Source organism: Paramormyrops kingsleyae, chromosome 1 (genome assembly GCF_048594095.1).
Source record: "Paramormyrops kingsleyae isolate MSU_618 chromosome 1, PKINGS_0.4, whole genome shotgun sequence".
In the NCBI taxonomy this organism is placed as follows: Eukaryota; Metazoa; Chordata; class Actinopteri; order Osteoglossiformes; family Mormyridae; genus Paramormyrops; species Paramormyrops kingsleyae.
Window position 1 is genome coordinate 21,040,927 of NC_132797.1, and position 20,535 is coordinate 21,061,461.

The 20,535-nt window shown below is 39.6% G+C and overlaps 1 protein-coding gene across 2 annotated transcripts; it reads right to left on the reverse strand.

Annotated features, from left to right (window-relative positions):
• Positions 1-5,609: 5,609 nt before the first annotated feature.
• LOC111841556 (uncharacterized) lies at positions 5,610-18,454 on the reverse strand. 2 transcript variants are annotated; one of them, XM_023807387.2, is made up of 13 exons: positions 18,088-18,454; positions 15,175-15,363; positions 14,295-14,467; positions 13,370-13,455; positions 11,596-11,802; positions 10,972-11,270; positions 10,231-10,378; positions 9,580-10,145; positions 7,982-8,073; positions 7,669-7,840; positions 7,391-7,541; positions 6,658-6,761; positions 5,610-5,876 (listed from the first exon to the last, which is right to left on the reverse strand). In XM_023807387.2, exons 1-13 carry the CDS (start codon positions 18,200-18,202, stop codon positions 5,860-5,862), a joined length of 2,319 nt encoding a protein of 772 aa, XP_023663155.2. In that variant the 5' UTR covers positions 18,203-18,454; the 3' UTR covers positions 5,610-5,859. The 2 variants fall into 2 exon arrangements, with proteins under 2 accessions (XP_023663155.2, XP_023663154.2); XM_023807386.2 differs by having other exon boundaries at positions 7,380-7,541.
• Between the last annotated feature and the right edge of the window lie 2,081 nt (positions 18,455-20,535).

Genomic DNA, 20,535 nt, shown 5'->3' on the forward strand with positions numbered 1-20,535 from the left:
GGTCCTTACTACTTTAGAGGGAATAAATTTAGAGAGAATAATTTTAAAATAAACATTTTTTATGATTATCTCATTACCTAAAAAAGTTTACAAATCTTATTGGCCAATCAGTGTTTAAGTCAATAATTAAACTCTTTTATTCTTTCTTATATTGTGATTCCTCTGAGAACTTATGTCCCTTAAGGGTGTATTCTTTGAGAACCACTTCATTTCTGCTATTAATTATGAGTTTGACATACATTGTAAGGAGGACCGTCTTTTTTATTATGACTATACAAATTGGTTTTGATAAATTAGCTTAGAACATTATCCTATTTCATCACTGGTACTCTAACACAGAAGCAAACTGGACACATGCACAAAACCCGACTAAGCTGATTTTACCTTCATCTATAATATACTTCCCTCTAGAACCCATCAGCAGATTCCGGTTCACAATAATGTTGTGAACCTTAGTATTTTGGATCTTCATTAGTGATCATGCTCCACATTTCAAGGATGACCTAGAAATGAGGGGAAAAAGCAGTCAGCCTGAACTGGGAAGACAACCCACCTAGCTAATGGTCAGCAACCAGACAGCAAGTGTAAAAAGAGGGAAACCAGAAATTCTGGATGTAATGAAGACTTTCTCATATCTAACTCACTTCCACTGATTCCATTTCATAATAATCCTATTAATATTTATGAATCTTTTAAATATATCGGTGGGACAGTAAAATCACTCCTCCTGGGTTGTGGCTTCATGTGCATGTGGAGCTTTCCCTGTGTCTGCAGAGGTTTATCCTAGTAGTAGGAGAACATGCAGTCTGGCAAACAGGTTTCCCATAATGCACTTGCATGCACCCAGGGCCCCCCTGCCTGGTGCCATGTGTTAGCCTGGGATCAGCTCCAGTCCAATTGTGACACCGAACTGCAAAAGCGATTATGAAAAACTGATGTTTGCATTAACATAGATTGTGCTCTTATTTACTCAAAATGATTTATTTTGGTTATTGTTCTCACTTTCCATCTTGAATGTGCTCTATCAAAAAAAAAACATGGATATATCTGTTCTTTTGTTCTTGTAAAGACTTATACAGCAGTTTTCTACTGATATGCAAAAAATTCAACCATTCAGCAGTAGCCTAGCTATTAGCAGTGTGAATACACTTGTATGCCTTTTTTCAGACCATTTATCGGTTATTGTTTTGTAGTAAGTGGGATTCTGTAATTTCCAGAATGCATCCACTTATTCGCTTGCACTTTTTAGGTAGCCTACTTGTTTTCAAATTTGGATTAGACATGCATTGTCTACTTTACAATACAAAGATTTTTTTCTATTGCAGGATACCCATGCAAACACATTATCACACAAAGGGTAATTTTAATCACCAATTCATCTTAATGGCATTGGTTTGATTTGGAGGATGAAATTTTTCAAAACAGAATCTGCGCATCAAGTGCACTGACCAACATGGATTATTTTAAAATTTTTTTACCCAGGCAATTGAACTTCGAGGTAAAAAAACAAACCACTTTAGTGACCCGGTATAAATTATATTGCTGTAACCCTGCATTGGATGAATGGTTCTGGAATATGATCCAGATGGCTTCAATGGTCTGTGATCCTAACTGCCGAAGTTCAGCATTCAACACAGCAAACACACTCACAAAGCATATCTTTCTCGATATGGCTTGTGAAAATTGGAGTAAACATCCAAAATCCAGCCACTGCCAGAGCAATTAGGAGTGACATATTGTATACTCTCACAGCAGAAAGTGGAAGGAGACATTAGCGGACATGCAGATGGTCAGTACGCTGTTAGGGTCCTGATTCTCTAAAAACATATACTGCAAGTGGTACAAGGTAAAATGGGCAGGATTAAGGTGGTGCCTTCAGCTTACTATCCAAAGAGATGAAGGGATAAAATTACAAGGGAGAGAACACCTGAGGTTTTCAGTCAGAGTTATTTAACAGTCTATGTCCTGCTTTTTAAAGGTGTCCCATGTAGGGCATTACCAGCTTGATGTTTAGGTACTAGAATGTTTAAAACTGCTTCAGCATTGTGATTCTATAGAAAATTAAAGTCAAGTCTACAACATTACCTGAGCATGAGTGTGGGGTAACTACATTTTAAATGGTATAATGGAGTTCCTGGTTAACTGCATCCTCAGCAGAACACTGAAAATAATATAGATGTTTGCAGACAGTCAAATAGCAGACACAAAAAAAAACATTTATGGTCCTCGGCATGAACATAGTCATACGTGAAATAACCTACAAAGACAAACATGACATTCTTATTATACTTCAGAGCTGCCTTTGAAGAGCCAGTGAAACAGTACACACAGACCTCCCAACATTGTAAAAGAAATAATCAGTGAAGCAAGGCTGCACACAGCACACTAACAGACACGAGTGGTCATTAACTCATCAACACTGACCACGGGCGAGCACTGGAGAATAAAAGAGAGACCATCTCATTCTGAGAATCAAGTGCAAATTTCATCAGAAGTAGAATAATATTGTTTCATCTGTGATTGATTCAGGACAGAATAAACAGAAGCAAATGAGGAAAAGAGAATCATTTATACGCACTCTAAAGTGGAATGTGCCCAAGAGGAAGTGAAGAGTGACTATGCTTGACATGTCACATTGGATGCTCAAAGACAACTCAGTGCTGGCAGAGGAGGGTGTTTCGGTCAGTCTCCAGGACGAATAACCTCCAAATGTAACAGACAGGGGTATAAAAACAAATCGCACAGAGGTTATCTCAGTTCACTTGATTGAAACACAAATTAACTTTGCCTTTTTCACATTGACCTGTGGAGGTAGTTTAGCTGGAAGATATTATGCCTTTGGATGACAGCATTTCTCATCCTGAGTGAGACTAATGGTAAGCAGGTCAAAGGATTATTGCATTATTGTTAATGGATTGATTTCAATAATGTAACCTACTTCTAAGACACAATGCAGTGTGATTACTTTTTAAGTATCACACTGAGAGCTGAGCTGGAAATTACAAATAATCACGCTTAAATGAAGTTACATCGGTCATTTGATGCTGGTATAATGTAATTTTCGGGAGCCTCTCATTGTTGTACAGGAGGCTTTGCTTGTTCAAACACTGAGCTGATAGCACTCAGGCAACAGGAATGTTAGGATGATTCTAGAAAGCAATACCAAAGATTTCCAGGCCAGCAGGGAAATGTAATCCTTCCAGAATGTTCCTCGGCATCCGCTCAGAGGGATGTGCCTTGAGAGCTAACTCATCTTCATTTTAAGGGGCAGAATCTCCATTTCGAGGTTGCCCCGGAGCCTCAAACCCCTCACCCTGTCCGATAGTGTGACTGAACCCAGCAACCCTGTGGATACCGGCTCACACTCAGCCCACAGGATATGTTTTTGAGAAAATCTCTGTGTTTTGGGAATGTAACAAAAGTTGTATGAGGACTGAGCGGGTTTAGGTTCCCATATGATGAGGAAGCCTGACTAGGTCATTGGCAACAACAAATGGACTGAGTGAATTTTGGAAATTTGCTCTTCAGTCACCCCAGCTGAGGACTATAAGTGCAGATATGAATCTTCAGTAAACTATGAGCCGTTTCTGACGGCTACATCTGGCCACAAAACTACAGCTACAGGTGCATCACTATGTGCCACATCAGTCAGGTTGCTTAACAACAGGTGGCCTGCATCTATACCCCCAATGCACTGTATCACACACTGTTACATCACCACTTCTGCATTTTACCAGTATTAGTTTTACTACATTCTTGTATATTTGCTTCTTTTTCATTGTTGGGCATATTTATTTATTGTTTGCTCATTCTTATATTGGACTGTTTGTCTTGCCCTGTCTTGTCCTGCATTGCACTGCTGTCTGTCCAATGTCCCCATGAACCTGTCCCTTCCCCTGCAACTTTAGCATCAGAATTTCACTGTACGCCTCCCAATGCATGTGACAGTTCAATTTGAAACTTGAAACCAATCCGACCATCCTGTCAAACTCACATTCCCTCTTACCTCATCACTTCCCAAGGCACTTAATCAAGGCACCCCGGCTCTTTACCTGGAAGGAGCAAACCATCCATTTCTGAGAGACCTCTATGATCTTTTTTGATTGGGTGTTGAATCCCCCCCCCCCCCACACACACACACACTTTACACTTGGCACTGAAATACTCAAGTACATGGAAATATGGAAGACAAGGTTGGGTGAGGCCAAAGGTTGTATGCATAATTTATACGTTTAAAGTAATTTGAGAGAAACCCAGGGAACAGGATAAATGTACAATGTAAAAATTAAATCTGGCTGGGATGGTAAATTTTATTTTTTAGGGTCTTTCAATGAGTGTTTTTAGTGCATCACTAATTCTTAATACACCTTTTTAATATCGTATTAATGTAGGTCTATATTATATATGTATGTAATATTTCCTATTTTATTTTCATTTGTTTTTATTTTATTCTATTTTATGGCTTTCTGGGAAGCGCAGTTTTGTTGTGGATGCACAATAACGATACAGATATTCTATTTGATTCTATTTCCACATCCATCAACAAAAAAGAGGAAATAATCTTGATCCATCCAGATTTGATCCATCTGTGTTTGAATTTGCTGTTGTTTGGCATAATAGTATAATAGACGTAATTATTTTCCTGTTTTGTATAGAGGATTTACTGACCAACAACTCAAATGTAATGCTTTAGGCATAAACAGAAAGCAAAAGCTGGTTTGTATGAACAGCTCTGGGGTCATGTGTGGGACTTTTGTGGAGGGGGCACCCAAGCCTGGTGTTAAGGACAATTTAACAACAACTAACCCTTTACAGCAGCTGAGAACATAGATTTAAAACCAAAAGGTTGCTGGTTCAAGTCTTTGGGGAGTCTTTGCCTAGCCTTAGGCAAGGTGTACTTAACCTGAATTGTTACAGTAAAAATAGCAAGTTAGATTTAGTTAAAGTCATGGCAACCTAATCGTGATAAAGGACCCATAATTTACATTTCAGTAATTTAGTCCCAGGTTACCTTTTGACTAGAAAAAAAACATTCTACCCTGTTGCATTACATTAATTTCAGACACATTTATGTATTTATTTAGGTTGCCATAATTTAACGTCAATTTAACCTAAATGTTAATTTAACCTAAAACCAAAATCTAGGCTCCTTTTTGGTTAATGCTCTGCACCAAGAGCATTTTTTTCTCTCATAGTTTTCATTTTTGCAGACGTACTTCCTCATAAGTGTATTACAATCAGAGTTACCTTGACGATTCATCAGATGTCATATATAACATGGTCTGCCTTGATAAACATGCATTATTTATTCTGTACAGCCTGTTTCACTACAATCTCCCATCTGATGGCTGCACCACCGTTATTGACTGGCAGGACAGGCATGATCAATAGTTTATATGCTTCTCATCCAGTTCTTGTATTTTTCATCAAACAATCAGACTTGAACACACCAGCCAACACCGGGGGTCTTAAGCTACTATCAGCCAGTACTGGTGCATGTATAAAGCCATAGCACATACTGTACAAGCATACCACTGACACCTCTAACTTGTAACTGTTTTTAAAGATGGCATTTTATAGACCACTTTGTTACAAACCAATAAAAGTCATTCATTAACTGTGAATTTAATGTCATAAACATTTAAAAAAAAAAACAGCTCCTTTTACAATTGATAATAATCTTATACTATGAAGCTTAATTTTCTCGTGTAAATGCAGTGAAATGGAGAAACTCTCCCATCTGGGCTGCATCTCCTCCCCCCTCCAATGATTTCTGGCAGCTAGACCACAAAGACGAGGCACTTCTGCAGACAGCTGAGAGCAGCTTCTTGGAGCATTTGATCTCTCACCAGTTGCGCTTTACTTGCTTCCAGTTCCTATAAAACACAGAAGTCTTTGTTAGGTGATGTTGGCAAGGCTTTGCCTCATTCTCCATTCTATCAGAAAGCTTCAGCTGCACACACCTTCCTTTTGCTTATTAGAGCTAACTGACAATGCATTTTAGTAACACTACTTGAGGGGACACAAATAATGTAGTATTATACTATTACTTATTTATTAATTAACCACAAACTAAATGTTAGTTACCAATTGATCTCATGTTTATTCATCATTAATGAATTGTCACATCTTTTACCTCAACCAAATACTATGTTACGTAAACCATTAAGAGCTACTGAAGGAAACACTGAAGGAATTACTGAACAAACAAGTAATGAATAACATAACTGATCTTGTGTTTATTCATCATTCATGAATCGACACATCTTTCATCGTGACTATATTTGTTCATGATCTGTTCATGATTTGTACTTTAGTAGTAGCTAAGTTATTTCTAAGTATTTGTGTCCCCTCATTAGTGTTACCCATTGTTTTACTCTTTTATGAACCCAGAGTAATAGAGAACTATTTATGAAAAAATATATTATGAAAAAAAGTTACATTCAGACTCTTACAGTTAAAATGTTTTCATAAATGTAATCAGTGGAAACTGCTTAAATGACAAACTATTACACATCAACAAATAATATTTACACTTTATTTTAATTTACGTCTAAAACATATGCTGAATCAACTAAGATAAAAATCAGCCAATCATGTCATCGAGGCCCATTCATGTTTTTGGATATCGACCAACAGAATTAAGCGAATTGTCACCTGCAGCTGAATTCTCAAACGTCGTACTGTCTGATTCAATTGCTTGTTTATTGCTTTTGATTGTTTGAGTTGTTCCTGAAGAGCCATTTCTTCTATTTTCTTTTCTTTTAAAATATAGAAAACATCATTTCTCACATCATTGCTGCACAATTATGATATATCAAACATATAAAATATACATGAAACATATAAAACCTTCGGTATACTGTTATGAGCCAAAATTAAATCATTAAGAATAAGTACTGGATACAGAACAGGACCTTGTAGCTGACAGCTCTAGTGAGGAATGTGAATCAGCTCATATTCTCAGTTATGAAAAATATAAACATGCTGTTCATCATATGTAGTTAATGTCATCAGTCATTATCCTTATATTTATGTAGCTTTTAAGGGATCACAGGTTATATAAAGCATACATACATTCACTATATAAGGATGTCCAAAAAATGTAGTCGTCACTGATTATCAAAGGTAACACAATATGTCTTTATAATTATGCCTGAATTGAATTATGTTGCCTCTATAGCTACCAAATTCTTACAGTATCTGTTATTCGATATTTTTGCTGAGGTACTTTAAATACATTGCAATGTTGAGAAAATAATATTGTAATATTCCATTGCAGGAAAACGAAGACATTTCGTCAATGATTTTCGATATGATTTTCCGATGTCTATTATTTTATATAAATACGAAAATATGAGATCAGTGTGTTAAGTTACCTTCCACGTACTTTATGTAGGTCTCCAGAACAGCCTCAATACCATGCCATTTTGGCCGGAATATAGCTCCACGATCCAAGGTCAGGTATTTAGGTCCATCCTCACCATGAAAGCTGGGATCACTTACTGCCTGAGAGCTTGAACCAGAGATTTCACCACTGTCTATGAGAGAATTGAAAATATATTCTGAACATTCTTAAAATCTCATCTGATGATCCTGGGTATAGAATTCATTTTCAAAGGTTTTACCCTTAATTCCATATAAGAGGACAAAGTAGAGTATTTTTACCTTCTTTCTCAGAACAGATTTGGCTGATATCGAAGAGGGTAGAAATTCTGTCCTTTTTATGGATATCCTGCCATATGCTTTTGTTTTGAGTTTGAGACCCAGAAATTTCCCCTGGTAATTCTCCGTCCTTCCAGTGAGAGAGATTTATAATATCTGATTTCTGTCTATTGACCTAGTTTTGTAAAATCAGAGCCAAAAAATAAATCAGTAATACTCTGCCATGTCATAACGTTTCTGTGTCGAATTCGAAAATGCTTACTGGTATTCCATAATTAATCCATATCATTCACAATTGCCTTTAACAATGTCTTACCAAAGCAGGGGCCCATGGTTTTATAATAAGTCTTTCTCTTCTTGGGTTAATTTCCTTAGATAGGTTTGGAGCTGAAGATTGCTCACACAGACCTGGGAGAAAAGTATGCAACTTCTAAAAGCTTATCCAGCATAAGGTCATGTGGCTTATCCGAAGCAGAATTATTTAAAAAAAACAAGCAAATTATTGGTGGTATGTGGGGCTCTGGGGTTAGGACTGATTGTGGTTTGAAGGTTATGGACTCAAATCCTGTGGTTGGCAGAGTAAGGTTACTGCTGCCCCCCTGAGCAAGGGCCTTAATCCCAACTGCTTCATGGGTGCTGGATGCTGGCTGACTCTGTGCTGTGACCCCCCCAAACTTGTTCACACCTGTATACAGACCAATAAGTCAAAATATTATGACCACCCCCACATGAAATGAATAATGTTGACTATCTCCTAAAAATGGTACATGTCACGGTCTGGGATATGTTAGATGGTAAGCTGACCTGTGGTGCTCGTAGTCGACATATTGATTGCAGAAGAAATGGGCAGCGATAAAGAGCAGAGTGACTCTAACAAGGGCCAAATCAATATGGCCAGACAACTGGCTCAGAGAATCTCAGACACAGCACGGATTGTCGGGCGCTCACAGTGAGTATCTGCTGAGTGGTCAGAAAAGGAAACAACTCCAACCTACCAACAGGGTGTTGGGCGGCCAAGACTTGTTGATGCGAAACGAGAGCAAAGGCTGTCCTGTGTGGTATGACCAAACAGAAGGGCTACTGTGGTATAAATGGAAGGTAATTTGAATGCCGGTTTTGGGATGACACACAGGCCATTGAGCCCTGCTGCATATTAGAGTGTGTAACCGCTGCTCAAGCTTCTGCAATGCATTCCACCGAGGCTTCTCACCTGGCCATTCACATGATACAGCAGGATTCACCAAACTAGGCAACTTTCTTCTGTCACTCAAAGGTCCAGTTCTGATGCTTGCATGACCACTGTAGACACTTTTGAACATATGCACATATGCACTCTGACTGGCCTCTGGCTACACACCGATACGCAGCAAGACTCGATGGCCACAGTACTCCTGCGGCCATCATTAAAATTATCTGCCATTTGTGCCACAGTAACCCTGCCCTTGGTTTGTACCAGACAGGATCTAACCTTAATGATGTGACCTTAGTCAAAATCGCTCAGATCTTTATCCCTGTCTATTTCTCCTGCACTCAACTTGTCCACTACAAGTATCGAAAGTTAGCATAACGTCTAATATATCTCAGAGCTTCACCCACACCTCTTTTACAAGCTAGTTAACTTTATTCGCTTCATGTTGGGGTGCTCATAATGTTTTTACTTTTCGGTGTATGCCTGTGTCTCATGGAGAGCAAGCTTAGATATGCCCAGGTTCTCGACAGGGATGTGTAAAGTATCACTATTCCATTGCGTCTGTAAGACAAGTCAGAGGATAACTGCCAATTTGCCCATTTCTCTGGATTCCAAAAGTAAGCCAGAGCACCCAAAGGAACCCCACACAACACAGGCAGCGCAGGGTAAGATTTGACCCCTGGAAGTATAGACGCCCCTTCAAATAGCAGAAGGGCTATGCTTACCCCTATTTCTTTGTGGAACCCAAGTTTTTGTCTGATTACATTCTTCAGCATGTCTTATTCCACCATGCTTGGAATCTTGAGGTGTTACCAAGCTTCCTTTAGAATCTGGACCATGACAGTGACGGCTTGTACCTCCTATTCCCCTAGTGGCACATCCAGGTGCTTCAGGCTGCAGAACATACTTTTGAGCTCTTTGTACCTCTTTATTGCTGCATATTTCTGTCGGAGGAGATGTTTCAGGATCAACTATATCAAAATGACCAGCATGGAGCAGCTCATTGGGCAGGGATCTTGTTGGTGGTCGTTCTCGCTTTAGAGGGGGCCGCCAGTGGTTTGGTGTTGCAGCTGACCCATCGTTTTCCGGTGTAGATGTAGGCATTTGGGGAGACTCGTGAATTTTGGAAGACGCTGCTTTTTTTCTATCGCACTGAATCTCATTTTTCCCTTTCTGACTGTAATCCAAGCAATGTGGCTCTGTTCTTTTCCACCTGATTTTCTCTCCTTCTTTCTCTAATACAACTGCTTCATTTTGTAATGAAAAATGTTTTCTTGTCTTCTTTTGTGAGCTAATAAAGTTGAATATATTCAAAATTATGGCAAACCAGGAAACAGATCATAAGTTATTCTATACCTCAGAAAAGACATACATACCTGCTGCCACTGTGGTCATTTGGAAAGCCTGCACTTCGCTTTTTCCTTGGCAAAATGTGACTCCGTATTGGATGCTGCTGTCTTATCGTATTAGAAAAACTACTGATCTCCGTAGCCCAGGGGTGAGCAGGTGGCTGCCCTGGGTCTCCTTTTAAAACACACAGAGAAAAAAGAGGTGGCAAAAATTGGTGAAAGATTTTCTTTCTCTGGAACAGACACTGTCCTGTAAAACTCTGGCAATATATGATAAATCCTTCATTTGCCATTTGCACAGGTGCACTGGAAATCGTCTCCCTCCCTGCCCCGTCTTGCTCTCCGTAGCATGGGAGTCACAGCATGAGGGGAGCCGACGTGTGGAACCCTGGGAACTGGGAGTTAAGGGCCTTGCTCAAGGGCCCACGGACATGTGACTGTTCTGCTGTGGCCGGGGATTTAACCCAATCACAGGCACAGAGGCTTAGCCCACTTAACCACTCAAGCCCCCCCTCCTCAAAATATACCCAGCTATATGTGGTAAAACACATCTATATGTACAAAAATGGGAAAGCAGCTCAGATTGCTCTCCATTTCAGAAAGGAATGTTAATAATATTAAATGAGATTAAGATTTCACAGATGAAAAGAGTCAATAGATTCTTAAGCAACAGCAATGCCTGTATTTCCTAAGCAATCAAAGATTATGTGCTCTCAAGTAAACATTTTCATATTTAATTTAAAGATATTTCACTGTAAGACTCCATGCCTTGCATTGAATTGGCAAACCAGGGCCTGTGGTCCATTTCCTGTTCTTCGTGGAGGTTGTGCCTTGATGGGTGAGGGGGACCAGCACTGCTCTCCTCATTCACATGGGGCTTCTGGCAAACGCCATGCAGTTTACTCTCCAGATTTGCCCCCCCTTTCTCATTTCTGAACTCTGTTAGACCGTTCCTCTTCCGGGGCTGAGGTTTGACGCAGCACACGTCTCTTTCCAAATTAGAATGAGAAATGCTCTCATACTTTCTCCCTCTGAGAACGGGACTTAGTGATTCTTCTTTCATCCATCTGTTTGAGGACAGGTAACTCTTAAGGTTATAAACATAAAGAATACAACCTTCTTTAAATAAAAAATCAGAAAAAAGTCCTGGCAATGTTTTTAAAATGACAAAATATAAAGTGTAAACAGGAAACAAGTTTAGGTCTCTGTCTCAGTGACGTAGACCTCAGCTTCTGAGATGTCAGCCAGCAATGTACTCATAAGGCTGGCTTGTTTGATGCAGACAGTCTAGGGCAGGAGTATTCAACAGGCGGATTCCAGGATCCTGGATCTGGATTGAAATGCAATTTAATTCAGACCCTGTGATTCTATTGATAGACACAATACATTTACCTTTGTAAGAAGGGCTGTAGCTGGAGGTAAGGCAGAAAGTGCGGGTACAGATATGGGTATGGGACGGCCACAGGTGGGTTGGGGACGTTTGAGAAGGGGCGGGACAGCTGCAGGCTATCTCTGTAGGCATACGGGTAGAATTCCATGGGGGACCGATCTGCGACGTGACATTGTGGGGACTCCATTTCAGGCGCCGCTCTCTGTTTACTGAAGCAGCACAAACAGTTCTACATTACATTCTTAGCATCAGCATTACACAATCTTCTTATAGCTCTGCTTTGGCTAATATGCTACTTTTACTGTACATGAGTTTATACAGTACAGGCCAAAAGTTTGGACACACCTTCTCATTCAATGTGTTTTCTTTATTTTCATGATTTTGTAATTAATAGCCACCCTTTGCTCTGATTACTGCTTTGCACACTCTTGGCATTCTCTCGATGAGCTTCAAGAGGTAGTCACCTGAAATGGTTTTCCAACAGTCTTGAAGGAGTTCCCAGAGGTGTTTAGCAAAGTAAAGCAGTAATCAGAGCAAAGGGTGGCTATTTTGAAGAAACTAGAATATAAAACATGTTTTCAGTTATTTCATCTTTTTTGGTACATAACTCCACATGTGTTCATTCATAGTTTTGATGCCTTCAGTGAGAATCTACCAATGTAAATGGTCATGAAAATAAAGACAACACATTGAATGAGAAGGTGTGTTCAAACTTTTGGCCTGTACTGTATATTATTTGGTATGAAACATATTAATGCATTATTTATTATGTTATAAATTTAGCTTTCTATAATAACTTTGTTTTCATCAAAGGTGGACAAAACTTATTTTCAACAGTCTATAAATATAAAAAAATGGTCCTCAGAATGTAAAAATAACAGATTTTTATTACATTGTGGGAAACATTTGATCCCCACAATGTGTTATAAACATAATCAACACACACTCACTCATACTTGCAGTGTGACCTTAGCCCCATTGCTGCCTGGTTTTATTGTTCTGCCTTGTAACAAACACACCATGAGTGCAAAATTAAAGGGTAATGAAAACCTTCAGCCAATTGGATTGCTGAATGTTGTATTACCTCCAGTATAGCCTTAAGACTGGACTTGCTAAACATGATATAGGCATTGTAGAGAAATACACTTCTGCAGAGCATGCAGTCTAAAGATCCTCGCTTCATTTAGCTGAAGGCCACCCTGAAGCCCCCAGAATGGTGCTCCACCTCGAATGACCCATAACCTCAAAATGACCCTTAACCCCCAAATCACAGTTCAGGGGTCCCTAAAAGTTAATAATATTTCTGTGGGAGTAATGGCCACGTGTCCCAATGCTTTTGTCCATATAGGGTATGTTAAAATATGACCGTATGAGAAATTCAATTCAGTTCACTTCAATTCAAATCACTTTATTTATCTCCACAGGGCAATACGGAGTAGCACAGCAACCATTCACACATAATAACAAATACAGTATAAAACGAAAGTTCTTTATATTTCATAGAAGCCATATAACCATCATGAGTAATTAATTTTTCTGAAGACATAGTTTCTCACTTGAGAGTGTATGATGTGAAAGAAAATTTGAATTCAGTGTTTAATTTGGTCATATGGGGTCCATTATAGGTATAATTTTGCTTTAAGATACCCAAACAGAGACCGGATATGCACAGTATGGCTAGTTTAATTGGCTAAAAATTATATTCATGCTACAAAGATGACAGTAATATGGATGGAAATCGCATGTGTATTGGTTTGATCTGACCTGAAAACTCACCGGACTGGAGTGATATAGTGGCCTGAGACCTGATATTCTGCATTTCCTTGCTTCATTATATATTTCCTGGGATTTTGTAAGATTTCCTGTTAATATAAATAAGAAGCCAGCGAAAGTACATTCAATTTTTTTCTTTGTCTTTTTACACGAAAATACATGATTGAGATGACTCTCAGTCTCCGACTTTTCAGAGAATATTAGTATGAGAAGATAACATATTTTAGGAGATGTAATTTTAAAGTTTCCTGGTCTATTACTTACATATAAAAATGTTTTTATACCAAGGCAGAACTCTTGCACATATATATTTGGTTTTTTTTGTCAGAAAAATAACCATAACCATAATTCATTACCAAAAATTGGCCTTTGCCAAAGTTATTGTACAAATCAACATGACATGTGCAGTTATTCATAAACAGTGGACTTTAACACCATGGCAGTGCTTTCAAATCCATTCAAGTCAACACAGATTTTCAACATTTTTTGAACTGTGATTTCACATTCATTATAACGAAAAATGAATCGGTCTCACTTGGCCTATTGAAAAAGTCCCACTGATAGCTTCACATCATACAGGTGGGGAAAATTCATTTCTCTGCCATATCTTGTTTTTTTATGCAAGCATTTTGATTGTTATTATGAATATTCTCGACCACTAGGTGGTGACTATGAGCTAGCATGATTTCAAATTATTATAATGAAAGAATACATAGTAAGTAATTGGGTCACAATATACCTACCTGTATACAACTTAAGATATTTTGCAATTACATTTAACCCATAACTCATTTTATTACAGACTCAGATAAAATTAAGCATTAAGCACTGCCAAAAAGTCACCTTGGCTCCTAAATATTTCATCATGTCTAAGAACTACCTTAAGATACAGAAAAACATTTTTTTTTTTTTGCTTAGGGGGTCTAACCTGAGTGGTCTCTCCATTCCAAGAGTCTGGAGTCTGAGATGACTGAGGAATGTAGACCTTTGGTGCAGATTCACCTGGTTTCTGGGCTGCAGGAAGGTTTTTCCTAAGGACCAAACCTGGGCTCCTCTGCCGTGCTGATTTGGTCCAGATGTCACCCACACCTCTGGACACATCTGAGCCACCAACAGCATAGGAGAAGCATTACAAATATGGCTATGTCTCTCCTTACAAGCACAATTACTAACTGTTTGTCCAGTTGGTGTTACAATGAGATTACAAAATTGTGGCACATACACATTGTTATCTGGGAATCAGTGGAAAAACATGTGTTTGTTTGCTTGTTTTGCCTAATTTACAGCTTGAAAATGAAGATTCTCAATAATCCAGACACCTTGAGAAAGATGCACATATATTTATAAGTTAATTTTCCTTCTAGAGTACAAAAACAAGTTTTACTGAAGATTTGATATCTTTAAATGTCATTAGCCTTCTGGTCCGGATATGAGGCCAGCATAATTGTCAGATTTCATATTATATATTGATTGCATAACTGAAACTTTGTATTAAGCAACCTCCTTTAAAAAAGGAAATGCTTCTTTTCAGGAGATACGTTTGCTAAAATTTGTGACTCGCTTTCAAATAATGCCTCTAAATCTTAGACTGACAGTATCATGCTAGGTGTCAACATTCATGGAGGAAAGTTAAAGTCAACCTTATTGTCATTGTATGCATGCACAATGAAATGAGGTAGCACTGTGAGAATCACATATAATAATGTAATAATTATACATAATAATGCTTAAAAAGACAGCAGAACAGAATAAATAACATAAGAAAATGTGCCACAGTTAGTGAGTTGAGGATGTTCCCATTTCTGTACCTTGGGGATTCCCTGCCAGTTTGACGACATCTGTGTGACCCCCGGGGATTTCGGAAGCGTCTGCAGATGCAGAGCTTTGGGAAGCCAGTGGTCTGCAGCAATATGTGATGTTCCTTGGGGTGCGTTGGTTGACGTGGCCTACAGTTGCCGTGCTCTTCACAGTGAAGTCCAGTGTCTCCTGCCTTACCTCTGCAAGCAAATGGCTCAGGTTTTATTTTTTATTCCTAGATTTGGGTATGGATGGCATCTGCCCACTGATACGGTGGAAATACCGTGCATAGGGGGGGGGGGTGTTTGGGGCTGACTTGGTGCAAGCAATGCTGAAAACAAATCTACATCCTTGCCTGAACCTGAATATTTATGAATCATGTTATGTACTCAGTTGTAGTATTAATGCCCACATACTACAGTGATTAACAGCACTTTCCGAATATTCAGTTGTTACTACTGAGTACATAATATTAATTATCGATCCAGCCTTCTATTCTCTACAATCATATTCAGGGTCGGGGGGGTGATGGGCACAAGGCAGGAATTAACCGAGGATGGGACACCAATCCATCACAGGGCACTAATCACACACCACTCACACCTATGGGCAATCTGGGAACTCCAGTTAACCTCAGTATGTTTTCAAACTGTGAGAGGAAACTGGAGAACCCAGAGGAAACTCCACGATGACACGGGACAAACTGGCGGAGACCCGAAAGCTGGTTCCAGAGGTGGGAGGCAACAGTGCTAACCACTGCACCAACATGCTTTTCCCCACCACTGATTATTATGGGTAATATTTTGTAAATTATTAACTGGGAAAATACATTTCTAAAGCATGACTGTAAAGATACTGATACACTGTGTGCCTCTCATTCTTCTGCATTTTGTACATCTCTCCAATTAATTCCGATATCCTTGCAGACATAACTATGGATTAATATTTTTAATTGAATATTGTTATGAGGTGTTAATTTTTTGTGTTCCATCATGCACCATGTCATTTCATGCCATTTCACTATGCTTGCAGGCATCGTTAAGCTAATATTAGCGTCGGCGAAGCACCACCCAACGAAACAACATCTAAAACAGGTCAGAATCAGAATGAGCGTAGCTTCCCACAACACCTCCAGACATTCTACCCGCTTCTGCGAAACCCTGAACTGTCGCTGTTCCACATATTCTGCTCACTTACCTCAAAGAGTCTTACCAAAAACAGAAGTAAAGCTGGCTAGCACTTTTTTTCATGATATCAATAATAATGTACTGCCTTAGCCTCAGAAACTGATTGTTACACTTGTGGTGGGCCATTTTAAATTACATTTAGTGCTAAGTGGTTGAGTTTCCACTATAGCCAATAGTAAGCTACACTCAGGAAAAAAATGGGCCAGACAGACCTACTACAGCTATCACATCCCTACGTGAAGCTCTCAGGCTGGACCGCTAATGTAAGCGTGAAGTAGTGCGAAATTATTATTTAATCCTTAGACAGATCTCTGTAAAATGTTCAAATTAATACTAGACGACATACTGACGTGTACAAAAGTCATGATTTAAAAGCCGTGATGTAAAACTATGATATAATGTTTGTTAGCCATTTGAAAACCTCTTTTAGAGTCACCCATTGTTTGCAGTAACAGCAATATCAATACAAAATATGTATCTGTTGACTCAACCATTAACACACCCGTTGGCTAATCAATGCTTCAAGTTAACTCATTTAATAGATTAATTAATTAAGCAAGCTGGTGGTGAAATTGTATGGATTCACGGAATGGGCGAGGTGGGTCTGGGGAGAGGTTTGGGAACTGAAGCGGTGTTCACCCAGCCAACTCGCAATATACAAGTCATTTTTTTGAAGAACAGAAGAATAATTATTTTAATGTTTCTGTTCATTTGCATACTGTATATTCTAATGCTAAATTGTGTGTTTTTCTTCTAAATAAATATACACTAGTCAGATAAATGGCTCTAAGCATTTTCCTTGGAATTTTCTTTTGCACGTATAATATATTTCACCTGACATTGCCCCAGAAATAACACTTCTTTCTTAGCCAACGTCAAACGGCATGATTTTCCATAGCCAATCACGAAAGCCGTGTCTGCAGTCACGCTCATGACACTTTTGTTCATGTCTTTCATTCGCCGTTGCTGTAAGCTTGTGGTTTCCTTACATGTCAGTCTATGAGGAGCCCTTTGATAGCATCAGTACCATCTTACTTGCTAATCTGCACCACACAGAGCTTCCTTCGCTTCTCACCGCAAGGCAGAGAAACCTGCAGGTCATTACGGAGTTCAAATAAGCAGTGAGGGAAATACGCAGCTCCCTTTTTTCTTTTAAAGGCAAGTGCACATTGACACTGGGCAAAACTTCCCTTTAATGCTGCTGATACAAATCCCAACGTGTGGATCAGCTCCTTGCCACCCTGACCTCTTGAGCACACCGCTAAAACTTCGGTTTCATAATTGTAATGGTGATGAACATTATTAATAGATGTTTGAAAATGTAATTATTCTGCCCTTTAAAATGAATACATTTATGAAACAATTTTAATGAACAGTTACTCATATTTTGGCGTATAAAGTCAAATAAAGGGATTATCTAACTAAAATAAATTTACGAATATACTGTTAAAAGTTTCCCAAGTGATGAAACAAAAGGAACATATTTGATTTAAATAATATTCATGTTGTTTAATTTTTGCTCAACAGAAATCCTTTAGCAATTTATGCTACTATTTTTAGAAGTAATGCATTAATATGCTGCTCCTCATCATCATCATATTCATCATCATCATCATTAAAATCGTCTTGTGAAACCCATAGACGCAGACGGCACATTGGTGAATGCAGGCGGTATCCCTACATGTCACATGACTGCATGGACTCTTAAGCAATCCGGTCCTGTGTCTCCTGACTCACCCCCGAGTGTCCTGGGTTTCATGGTGCTGCTCAGCTTCATGGTCCCGAAGGTGTCCAGACAGTGGGACGCCGATGTCGGTGTACGTACTCGTCCCGCTGCTTCTCTGCTCTGCATGTGGCGCAAGCTGACTGCGTCCCTCACCTCCTCACTTGACGCTTTTTAGGAGGAAGTAGGCAGCTCTCACCTCCAGGACTGTTAAAGCTGTACGGCACTCACTCACAGGCGCGTGCATACATGCCACACTCAGCAGATGCAATACAGGCACCGAAGTCTCACTTCCTCCGCCGTTCTCTGTTTGAGTCGCCTCGTTGTGGGAGGGGGTTTCTAATTGTACGGCTGTCTGGGCTGCTGAACTGCGTGAGATGCTCAGATTGATAACAGCCAGTAGCCTTGTAGCAGGATGTGGAAACTCAAGAACAGAAGCGCCAGCGGATGTCACACTCACGTTACAGTACAAGTCGAAAGGTCATATCACCCCCTTTACTGGAAATACTCCAAAACTACAATAATACCCTTTGATTTTATTATCACCGCGTGTCAATATGAACATCACTCACATGGATTTTTTTCCCTGAAATTTTTAAACAACTGATAATTTAAGACCGATTTTAAAAGGCCTATGACATTTCGCAATAACAGATACGCAACAAATTCAGGCACATATTAAAGCACTTGACGTGTGAAACCAATCTGATGCCGACGATCATGTTCGTCCATCAGTGCCATACACAACACTTGAAATTTTGTTTGGCCCCTTGGTGAGTGACGTGTTTTAGGTTTTAGTACAGTTTAGGGTACTAAAATGCCACAAAAAGATATGAGAAACACAAGATACAAAGATCACTGTGAGATTACTGCAAGGTATGGCGTGAGAGGCTGTCGTAAACACACCTGGGGTCTTCCAGACCAGCATTGTACATATATTTTAAATATTAATTAGTTACAAATTTTTATTGTGTCATCTGTTGGCCTTCACGTGTTGTCTGTGGCTTTCAGAGAACTCCCAAAACATTCGCAATTAATTTCCTTTGCCGACTCTGCGAATTATCGAAACTGCGATGGGGAATGTCATGCTGCAGAAGGGTCCAATGTATTTCTATACAAACTCCTAGACTTTACACCTTATGGTTCATGAAGGGCACATTTAGCAGTTTCCTCCATCTTATCACGTTGAGTTGCACATCAATATTAACTGTAAGCCAGCACAGGTTAGAGATACACCACCGGGTTAAGTGATTTCTAGCATCATGATCTTGTGCATTGAAACCAAACCCAACTGAATCAGACAGGACTCATCACCTCGATAGACCTTTAGCAGAGTTGGCTGAATGGGTTAGCAGGTTGAGTTGAGCTCCACAACCTGCTTATTTGGATTCCCTTCAGTTAGGTTTGCAAGAGTGGTTTACGTTTCAGTCTTGGAAGTGTCCTTGCAAAATAGCAAGAAAATGTAAACTCTACACTCACAGTTGAGAGGCAGGACTCAAAATTCCCAGCCTCAGCCTTAGGAGCACTAAGCTATAGTGCTGTGACATCCCTCCTTTCTACAAGAGTGATGGGGTCTTTTATGTACTGGTGAAATACCATGGTAAAAATAGACACCCATAGTTTCTATGGTCTGTAATACTACCCCAAATATCAAGGAAAGGTGCTATTATTATACACTGCTCAAAAAAAATTAAAGGAACACTTTTTAATCAGAGTATAGCATCGAGTCAATTTAACTTCTGGGATATTGATCTAGTCCATTAAATAGCAATGGGGGTTGTTAATTGGTTTCAGCTGCTTTGGTGTTAAAGAAGTTAACAACAGGTGCACTAGAGGGGCAACAATGAGACGACCCCCAAACCAAGAGTGGTTTAACAGGTGGAGGCCACTGACATTTTTCTCTCCTCATCTTTTCTGACAGTTTTTTCCACTAATTTTGCATTTGGCTACAGTCAGTGTCACTACTGGTAATATGAGGTGATACCTGGACCCTACAGAGGTTGCACAGGTAGTCCAATTCCTCCAGGATGGTGCATCAATATGTGCCATTGCCAGAAGGTTTACTGTGTCTCCCAGCCCAGTCTCAAGGCCATGGAGGACATTCCAGGAGACAGGCAGTTACTCTAGGAGAGATGGACAGGGCCGTAGAAGGTCCGTAACCCATAAGTAGGATCAGTATCTGCTTCTTTGTGCAAGGAGGAACAGGAAGAGCACTGCCAGAGCCCTACAGAATGACCTCCAGCAGGCCACTGGTATGCATGTCTCTGAGCAAACACTCAGAAACAGACTTCATGAGGGTGGTCTGAGGGCCCGACGTCCTCTAGTGGGCCCTGTGTTCACTGCCCAGGACCGTGGAGCTCGATGGGCATTTGCCATAGAATACCAGAATTGGCAGGTCCACCACTGGAGCCCTGTGCTTTTCACAGATGAGAGCAGGTTCACCCTGAGCACATGTGACAGAA